At 47.3% G+C, this 10,031-nt stretch overlaps 2 protein-coding genes across 2 annotated transcripts in view; one reads left to right on the top strand and one right to left on the bottom strand.

Annotated features, from left to right (window-relative positions):
* Positions 1 to 588: 588 nt before the first annotated feature.
* Toe1 (target of EGR1, exonuclease) lies at positions 589 to 1,963 on the top strand. The gene is made up of 2 exons (XM_028890196.2): positions 589 to 844; positions 923 to 1,963. The coding sequence occupies exons 1-2, from the start codon at positions 758 to 760 to the stop codon at positions 1,541 to 1,543; spliced, it is 708 nt and encodes a 235-aa protein (XP_028746029.2). The 5' UTR covers positions 589 to 757; the 3' UTR covers positions 1,544 to 1,963.
* Positions 1,964 to 2,002: 39 nt separating this feature from the next.
* Tesk2 (testis associated actin remodelling kinase 2) overlaps positions 2,003 to 10,031 on the bottom strand; it is a 111,481-nt gene continuing 103,452 nt past the window's right edge. Inside the window, exons 6-11 of the mRNA XM_028889769.2 lie at positions 5,591 to 5,673; positions 4,977 to 5,061; positions 4,663 to 4,746; positions 4,368 to 4,454; positions 3,811 to 3,928; positions 2,003 to 3,545 (exon numbers count right to left, since the gene is read on the bottom strand). Of these exons, the coding sequence (XP_028745602.1) occupies positions 2,836 to 3,545; positions 3,811 to 3,928; positions 4,368 to 4,454; positions 4,663 to 4,746; positions 4,977 to 5,061; positions 5,591 to 5,673 (1,167 nt within the window). The 3' untranslated portion in view covers positions 2,003 to 2,835. The remainder of the gene's footprint in view (positions 3,546 to 3,810; positions 3,929 to 4,367; positions 4,455 to 4,662; positions 4,747 to 4,976; positions 5,062 to 5,590; positions 5,674 to 10,031) is intronic.

Genomic DNA, 10,031 nt, shown 5'->3' with positions numbered 1-10,031 from the left:
AGCTTCTCTAGCCTCGAGTGTGCGCTCTCTGTGGCCTATTTCTTGTTTCCATAGGCTGAATGCCTGGGGGACATCTGCTTGTGAATATGGGGGTCCTCGGTGACGAGGCTGGGACACGGTCAAAGAAGGGTCGACTGGGTTAGATTATGAAGTCGTCCTTTCCAGGTGTGCTGCACACCAGGCTGACTGGGCATTGGCCTTCCCTTCCCTTCCCTTCCACCTAGGGAGATGAAAGCCAGAGCCAGTCGGTACGGACACTGTTCCTTGAACTGATCCGGGCCCGTCGGCCCCTGGTGCTACATAATGGCCTTATAGACTTGGTGTTCCTGTACCAGAACTTCTACGCACACTTGCCTGAGAACTTGGGAACCTTCACTGCTGACCTCTGTGAGATGTTCCCAGCAGGCATTTATGACACCAAATACGCTGCCGAGTTTCATGCCCGCTTTGTAGCTTCCTACTTAGAATATGCTTTCCGGAAATGGTGAGGACATGGTTGAGGGAAAGGGGTGGGACCTGGGGTGAACCTATTTCATTCACTTAAGATTATTTATCAAGTACCTACCATATGCCAGGCACTGTTTTTAGGTGCTGAGGATTCAGCAGTGAACAAAACACAAACCCCCCTGTTCTCGTGGAGCTTATATGCTAGTGGAGCAATGCCTTCTTGCGCTGTTGCAGTGAGCGGGAAAATGGGAAGCAGCGGGCAGCTGGCAGCCCACATCTTGCCCTGGAGTTCTGCAGCTATCCATCTAGCATGAGAGGCCATATTGACTACCGCTGCTGTATGTCCCCTGTAACCTACCGTCGTTCCCACACCAGCGGCATCTGCGATAAGTTCTCGGTGAGAGCATTCATCCATTTCTTGGGGAAGGGAGGTTCTGATGTATGGACCCCTTCTTAGCCTCTTTCCAACCTCTAGGCTTATGGCTGGTGCCCTCTAGGACCTCAGTGTCCTCAGTCACATGATATTGACCTCATCATTGACACTGATGAGGCTGTGGCAGAGGACAAGCGGCGGCGCCGGCGACGGAAGGACAAGCGGAAGAGGGCTTTGCTGAGCCAACCAGGGGCACAGACCTTGGGGGAAGCTGAAGATGGCCCTCCCACAAAGCAGGTCTGTGCAGATAGCCTCAAGACAGAAGAAATTCAGCAAAAAGTGACAGAGGGTGCAACTGGGGATCAGCTTGGCTCCCAGCAGGGTCACAAGAGTGGCTTAGCGGTCGAGCATAAGGCAGCAAGTTCTGAAACAGCTGATGTGGCTACCTCAGAACTGCCAGTGAGTCAAGCCAGTCCTAATCCTGTGCCTGGAGATGGATTGCATCGGGCTGGCTTTGATGCCTTTATGACAGGTTATGTGATGGCCTATGTAGGACTGAGCCAGGGACCTCAACTCTGCAGTTCTGGACCTTGGCTTCCTGAATGTCACAACAAGGTATATCTAAGTGGCAAAACTGTACCCCTCACGGTGGCCAAGAGCCAGTTTTCTCGTTCTTCCAAAGCCCACAACCAGAAAATGAAGCTGGCTTGGGGCAGCAGCTGACCCAAACATCTGCCTGGTACTAAGCCAAGGGAGAGAAGCTGAGAGGAGGAGGAGATGTTTGGCCGTGTGTAGTGGCTCATGTCTGGAGGCTGAGGCAGGAGGACTGCTACAATTCATGGCCTACATAGTGCATTCCAGGTCCGCCAAAGCCATACAGCAAAACCCTATTTCAAAAAACAAAAAAAAAAAAAAAAAAAAAAGGTCACTTGAGTTGTTATCCTGTGTGTGTCACGTTTAAGTCTACAGAGTTGTTGCGCAGGTCAGCAGTAGTGAAGTACAACGAGGACTTCACGATTTCCTTTTGTACAGAGGCCTGGCCCAAGGGTACAAATAAGGCTAACTAGCACCTGCAACATCAACTTTATTTTTTAATCTGAAAGTGTCTTGGGAAAAGTTTTACAAAAAAAAAAAAAAAAAAAATCAACAGAAATGAATTATGAAAATATTTGACCAAGTTCATTCTTTGGTTATTTCTTATTGCGGCTCCTCGAGGACAGACTGTTCCCAAAGCTCCAGCTATAGCAAGGAGAAAATCAGTCCAAGTATAATACATTAACTACTGCTTGTATCACTTGTTGACACATACATAGAGCAGGCCCTGAGGCCTACAAAACCAGCCCCACTCCCAACACCAAGGTTGAAAGTCTTGAGGCAAAACATTAAGACTTCTTTATAAATATGAAAATAGATTAATCAACTGGAAAGGTCTTTGAATAGGTTAGCTAAAGATCCTTGACCACCACATTGCCTTGTCTCCCCCTTGCATAGAGATGTAGTGATGTGGTCTGACCGTACAGTAAGTGCAAACAGCAATTATTCAAGTGTCTTAGACATACTGGCAAGAAGCATCCCAGTCTTCAGGTCTGAGAAACAGCCATGCCCTTTACAGCCGCCTAGTTAACTCCAGTTTCCATCCTGTAGCTTATATGCCCCAGAATGGGCACAAGAGACCTAGGGTGGGAAAGGAACTGGGTTAATAGCTGCATAGCTGCCTGCCAACTCAGCCTGGAACTAAGTGTCCTTTGGTCCTTGTTCTAGGACATGTACTGCTGTCAGTGGGAGCCAGAGCTCCTTGCTGGATTTCAGAGGTTTAGAACTAGGTTGGCCCTAACTATTGAGACACCTCCCATTACAGCCTTTGGGCACTGAAAGCCCAATTTTTAAGCCAGGCTTTTCCGGCCTGCCTGCTTTGTGGGCTCCAGGGAAGAGCCTGGCTGTGCATCAAGGGGATCCAGCAATTTCAGCTAAAGGTCCATGCCTAAGGTGAGGCAGGAACTAGTCCTCCCCCGACCTCACCCATCCTGCTCTCCCTGGGTTTGCAAGCTTATTCCAGAGACAGAGAAGTGGACAGGAGCCATTTGTGGCCTTTCTTCCACCTCCATCTCAGAGGCAGCTTCAACACATAGGCTGGTCCCCTTGGGCCTGGGTCCGAAACCGTTTTCTTCTTGGGGGTTGGAGCAATCCATGGCCTCGTGGACTGAAGCAGCTGGTAATGCAGACGCACGGAATGGTGGAATCTCTCTTACTCCATACTTGAGACTACTGAGTCGTGGTGGAGGCCCATCAGACAGTGATTCTTCACAGCTCACAAATGGACAAGCCTGACGCAAGAACTCGGGTGAACCAGGCAAAGAACGCCACCGTCTTGAAGACATGGCCAACGGCTCCTGACAATCAGCCAGAGGCGTAGTTCCAGGCCCTGGTGCATCCAGGTCAAATACAAGGGAAATGACAGATTTGCTGGGCAGGTCAAAGAATTTGATCTTGCCACCCTTGAGGTCTTGGCGTGCACTGAAAGGGTTGACTTTTGGGGTACGTGTAGCACCATCTCGTGGCCGGTAGTAGGGGTCCAAGACACTGACTGTACGTGGAGGCTTACGAGAGAAAATGTCTGACTGGCTTCGAGACAGCCAGATAGTACGTCTTGGACGTGGGGACTTAGGGGGGATCTTGTCATCCGGTGAACTCAGTCGCTTCCCTCCGAACACTTTCTCCAGCAGTCCTGAAGGACAATAAGCTTGTGTTACTCTCAGTCGGTACAAGTAGCACTTTACTTTTCTGGAGGAAAGTGAGGTAGGTAGTTGTCCCATTTTATCGATGAGAAAAGAGGGAAGCAATGTGCCAGGTCAACTGTAAAATCGCCTACTTTATTGTCCATGACCACTCTCCTCCCACTTCTGGACCTAGGATCTTTCCCCAGAGGGGAATCTCAGAGTCTCACCCCTCCCTTCAGGGTCAGATTTGGGTATCTGCGTCTGATCTCTTACCTTTAGCTGTGGGCTGCAGCTTCCTGTCCCTTTCCAACTCTTCTTCCTGTAGGCGGCTCATAATTTCCTGTAGGGTCTTTCCAATCTCCTCAAAGGATGGGCGCAGTTTAGGGTCCATCTGTAGGCATCCACACCAGCCATGAGCCCTGATCTGCACTTTTCACCCCAAAGATGAAATCTGAATCTGTTTCTGGCATCTTTTAAGATTCAGGTTGGGTAACTAAAGTTTTCTCTTGTGTTAGGATTGGCTGTTGCTATAGTTCAACAAATAAAGCCTGACAAAGCTTGGTCAACACTCAGGGCACAGCCATGGGTCTACCCTGCAGGCTGAGGGCTGGAAAATACAAAGCAGATTTTTCCTTTCTTTGGTGCAGAGCACTCCGGAGAGCCTGTATAGGCCAGAGTAGGAAATATGGTTGGTGTTACACATCTGGGGGAAATGATGCCATGCCTCTTATGAGACTAATGAGTAGCCTTTCCCTACAGTCTTTTCCCTACAGTCCTTAAATGAAAAGGGCTCAGCACCTGACCAAAGCCAGGTGAAGAAAGACACTCACATTACAGCAGTTGAAGGTGAGCTGCAAAAACTCTGGGGGGCAGTCTCCCACCATGTGCTGGAAAGCATCATAATCCAGCCCGAAATTCTGTGAATGAGTAAGGTGGAGAAGTGTACAAGGGACATGAATGGTAAGTCATTAATCATACACACTCATCCTGGCCTACTCAGACGAGGCTGGGAACTGCCTCACAAGTAGCCACAGAATAGTTCCAGCAACTCCACCCAAGGATAAAACAGTTCCATAACCATAACAACCCCATCCCTGTGGTGCTGGTCCCATGCTGGTAGCTCACCTCTGTGCGGGGAAGATAGTCTGGATCAGCTTGGATGCGGGCGATGATCTCGCAGAGGATGATACCATAAGAGAACACGTCTGCCTGGTAGGTGGTCAAACCTCAGTTTTCCTCTCAGTGAAGTAAGGAGTGGATTGTCTTCCCTGCCCCACCCCCACTCTTCACAGCCTAGGTCTGGGCTACATTACCCATATTCCATTCAAGTCATCCACTGGTTAACAACAGCCAGATGCTAGCCCTATATTTAGCAGGCAGGATACAGATCCTTACCTGGGCCACAAAGGATAATCAGGCCTCGAAATCTCCAGACTTACCTTCTCATTATAAGGCTCATCTCGGAGAACCTCAGGTGCCATCCAGAAAGGTGAGCCCACCACAGCCAGCTTCTCACTCCCTATACTGTGAAGTAAAGGAAGAAAGCCTGCCGGTGACTGGCACAATGGGAATCAACAAAATAAAACGAGGTTTCACATAGCCTGAACTATATATAATGGGGGATGACTGCCAGCTATTGATCCTCCGGCCGTCTATTGAGTTCTGGATTTCAGGCATGCACCACCTGGTCTGTGTGGTGTTGGAATTTTCTCAGGGCTTTGTGTATACAAGCACTATGCTAACTGGGCTACAGTATCCCTAGCCCTTGAGTCCTTGTTGGTTGATACAGTGGCTCATAAAGTCCTTAGTGGAATCAAACTTGCAGTGATCCTCCTGCCTCTGCCTCGAAAGTACTGAGTTTACAGGTGTGTGCCACTGTGCTTGACTACATAACCAGATCTGACTGGGTTTTGTTGCTCCCAAGGGTGGGTATAGACGTGGATGAGTCGAGACAAGGAATGAACTTGAGCTGTGGCTAGGTCCTGACCCTTGGGAAGGAGGTTGGATTTCCCCTTAGTTTTGACCATTGCCTGTGGCCTTCAGGGTTACTCACCTAGCATCAGGAATCTTCTCAGCCAGGCCAAAATCAGCTACCACTGCAGAGTAACCGTTTTCATCTCTCTTTATCAGGCAGTTCTAGGGTTCCCAAAGAAGAGAAAATAAGGTAGCTTAGAAGTAGGGATTAGTCAGCCGTATGGTTACTACTCATGTCTCCCTACCAGAGTATCTTGTCCTGGTTCTTGGTAAATCACACACTTAGCTTGGCTCCACGGACAAAACTGGGGGCTTTAATACAGCAACTGAGGCTGGTGTGATGGCACACACAGCCTCTAACCTCAATACTGGGGAGGCAGTGAGTTCCAGGCTAGCTAGGGTATATAATGAGAGCCTGTGTGATGGTTATTCTCGAGTGTCAACTTGACTACATCTGGAATTAACTAAAACCCAAGTGGCTGGGCATACCTGTGAGGGATCTTTTTCTTAAATAATTTCAAATGGGGAGACCCATTTTTAATCCAGATCTTTTGCGGTGGGAAGATCCACCTTCAATCTGGGTTTCACCCTCTGCTTGCAGCCTATATAAAGGACATGGAAGTAGGAAGCTTGACTTCATTCTCACTGACATGCCCACACCTGCACTGGCATTAGAACTCATTTCTTTTGATGATCTGGTATAACTAAAGAGCAGCTGAGACACACAGCCTTGTGGGTTGAGCAGCCAGTGGATTCTTGGACTTTCTGTTGGTAGACAGCCGTTGTTGGACCAGCTGGACCACAGCCTGTGAACCATTCTTATAAATGCTTATTCTTTCTGTAGAGCAGTGGTCCTCAACCTTCCCAATGCTATGACCCTTCAATACAGTTCCTCATGTTGTGGTGACCCCAACCAGAAACCATAAAATAATTTTCATTCCTACTTCATAATTGTAATTTTGCTACTGTTATGAATGTAAATATTTTGGGAGATAGAGGTTTATTAAAGGGTTTGTGACCCACATGTTGAGAACCATTTCTCTAGAGAACACTGACTAATACACCTTGCCTCAAAAAAAAAAAAAGAGTCAGACAAGTTAATCCTGGATCTTGAAATGGTTTGCTTATTTTCATTTTGTTATGTACATTGATGTTCTGCCAGCATTTATGTCTGCGTGAGGGGAACTGGAACTGGAGTTATAGACAGGTGTGAGCTGCCAGGTGAGTGCTGGGAATTGAACCTGGATCCTCTGGAAGAGCAGACAGTGCTTTTTTTTTTTTTTTTTTTTTTTAAAAAAAGATTTATTTATTTATTTATTATGTATACAGCATGTATGACTGCAGGCCAAATGAGGGCACCAGATCTCATTACAGATGGTTGTGAGTCACCATGTGGTTGCTGGGAATTGAACTCAGGACCTCTGGGAGAGCAGTCAATGCTCTTAACCTTTGAGCCATTTCTCCAGCCCCCAGACAGTGCTCTTAACCACTGAATTATTTCTCCAGCCCTGTTTTTTTTTTTTTTTTTTTTTTTTTTTTACCTAAATATTAATTTAAGCCACCTACTCTCACAAGCAGAGGGATGGAATCAGTATACAATGGTCTTTGTTTGATCCAAGAAAATGTGTGCTTGAGGTCCCATACAGTTTTCTAAGTAATAGTCCAAAATCTCTTTACTCCTTTTCATAGCACATTAGAAGCAGGTTCACATGCCGGTAATGGAAGACAGAATAGCCACCATCTCCCCAGGGGAAAATCTGGTACTGATATAGAGCTGGAGGTAGGCAATGAATTCTGACCAGTCATGCTCATGGTAGTATGACTTCAGGAAAACATGCAGCATTATTTTATTTTATTTTATGTTCATTTTTTGGTGTGTATGGGGGGGGGGTAGGTTTCCAAGATAGGGTTTCTTTAGTAGCCCTGGTGGTCCTAGAACTAGCTCTGTAGACCAGGCTGGCCTCGAACTCACAGAGATCTGCCTGCCTCTGCCTCCTGAGTGCTGGGTTTAAAGATGTGCACCACCACTATGAGGCTACATGCAGCATTCTTATTCCCATCCAGGTCAGTGTGATAAAGTTGATGAGGAACTTCCAAATTCCTCACAGTGGACACTAATCAAAATGGACAGGACTGCCCTACTGGCTGAGAAACCCAGAACTTAGACATGGCCACTACTTTTTATTTGTGTGTTTTTTTGAGACAGAAACTCACTATGTACCCTTGGCTGGCCTAGAACTTGAGATGTAGAACAGGCTGGCCTCCAGCTCATAGATATATGCCTCCTCTTCCTTCCAAGCACTGGGGTTAAAGGTATGTGCCTCCATGACCATCCAAAAACACTATTTCAAACCTAGACTGTTTATGATGATGATGATGATGCACCTCCATGCCCATCCAAAAACACTATTTTGGACCTAGACTGTTTATTATTATTATTATTATTATTATTATTGGTTGGTTGGTTGGTTGGTTGGTTTTTCAAGAATTTCTCTGTGTAACAGCTCTGGGCTGTTCAGGAACTCACTCTTTAGACCAGACTGGTCTTGAACTCACAGAGATCCACCTGGCTCTGCTTTGAGTGCTGGGATTAAAGGCATGTGCCACCACCACCTAGCCTGGGATATTTTCTGATACCTATGCATTTATGTGTGTGTGTATGTATGTATGTGTATGTTTACTGGGATTAAACTCAGGGCTCACATATGTAGAGTGCTCTATCTGCTCTACCACTAAGCTACATGCTTAGCCCAACCAAGCCTTCCTTTACCTATGAAAAGGGTTTTGTTTGTTTGTTCAGTTGGTTTTTGTTGCTTTTCAAGACAAGGTTTCTTGGTTCAACAGCCATGGCTCTCCTGGAACTCACTCTAGACCAGTCTGGTCTAAAACTTACAAAGATCCACCTGCCTCCCTCTCTGCCTCTCTCTGCCTCTCTCTGCCTCTCTCTGCCTCTCTCTGCCTCCCGAGTGCTGGGATTAAAGGCTTGTGCCCCCACCACCTGGCAAGCTATGAAAAGTTTTTCTCTTTTAAGCTTTAAGGCAAACTGCCTTTGCAATCCTGACTTCTCCAGCCTTCACCTTTCTCTCCTCAACCCCCTGAGCTCCTCTGTACCACTCCTTTACAGTCTAGAAAAACACCTCAAGAGCAGGTTCTGTTTTGAGCTTTCCTTAGTAGTCAAGTTTGTGAGAGAGGCTAAGGACATGGTTCTGAATAAATGCTGCCATCTCTAGAGAAAGGACGAACCCAAATGATCTATAAATAACCCAAAGCTGCAACTAGCTCTCCCCAAATAGCTCTGACACTCCAGGCTCAGGAAGCCCGCACCCCACCTGCTTTTCCAGAGGCAGCAGAGAGCAGAGATTCTTGGCTTACAGAAACATCTGTGGGGCCAGCAAGGCCCCATCTGACCCGCCCAGTCCTCCCTCCCTCTCTGTTGCCAGCCTGGCCAAGTCACCCAGTTTATTGTGCATAGGGACACATTAATTGCTTCTTCTGACCTTGATGTGCTCACACTATTCTTCCTGGAGCTAAGAGGAACCTGTTATTTCATCACAATCAATCTTGGACCGCAGAGAAATGAACCGGGTGGCTCCCAAGGACTGTCCTTGTGCTCATCCCTAAGTTCGGCTAGATCAGCACTCCAGATCTCTCAAAGCTGTGTCCATGAAAAGATGGGCCCTATGCCAACTGATTAGCTAAAGCTCCGGGTGAGGTCACTAAGCCTGTGAGGCAGTTCACATCCCTCACTTCTTTCTCTCATCCTCTTCCTGGTTCACCAACAGCTCAGACTTCTGTCTCCAGGGTTTGATCTACTGTCTTGTTTACTGTCTGATTTACAGTTTTTAGAGACTCTGACCAGGTGTGGTAGTGCCCACCTTTGTTTTTGTTTGTTTTTTTTTTTTTTGTTTGTTTGTTTTGTTTTTGTTTGTTTTTTCCAGACAGGGTTTCTCTGTGTAGCTTTGGGCCTTTCCTGGAACTCACTCTATAGACCAGGCTGGCCTTGAACTCACAGAGATCCACCTGCCTCTGCCTCCCGAGTGCTGGGATTAAAGGCATGCACCACTACCGCCCGGCTGGTAGTGCCCACCTTTAATCACAGTGCTCAGAGGCAGGAGGATCTCTGAGCTGGAGGCTAGCCTGGTCTATACAGTGAGTTCCAAAACAGCTGGTGCTAAACGGTGTCTAAGAGGAGAAAAAGGTGGTCACTGCAGGTGCCGATGGCCACTCCCTGCATCTCTCAAGTTTCCTCATTCCTGTCTGCAGACAGAATCTCCCATGTAGCTCAAACTGGCCTTGAACTGCTGATCCTCCAGCCCCAACCACCCCCAGCTACACTGAATGCCAGGACTAGATTACAAATATGAGTCATTATACTCTGGTACATTTTAAATTGTTCGTGTGTATGTACAGACATAGCAAACATGTGGAAGTCAGAAAGACAACTTTGCAGGAGTCGGTTTCTTCCACCATGTGGGTAGAACTCAGGTCATCAAGCTTGGTGGCAACTACTTCTACCTACT

This window comes from Peromyscus leucopus, chromosome 2 (genome assembly GCF_004664715.2).
Source record: "Peromyscus leucopus breed LL Stock chromosome 2, UCI_PerLeu_2.1, whole genome shotgun sequence".
Taxonomy (NCBI): Eukaryota; Metazoa; Chordata; class Mammalia; order Rodentia; family Cricetidae; genus Peromyscus; species Peromyscus leucopus.
This window is presented reverse-complemented; position numbering and strand designations above follow the sequence as displayed.

Coding starts and splice junctions, on each gene's coding strand:
- Toe1 (XM_028890196.2), top strand. CDS start 758: ATGAGAGGCCATATTGACTACCGCTGCTGTATGTCCCCTGTAACCTAC. Junction 845..922: donor GCATCTGCGATAAGTTCTCG/GTGAGAGCATTC, acceptor TCCAACCTCTAG/GCTTATGGCTGGTGCCCTCT.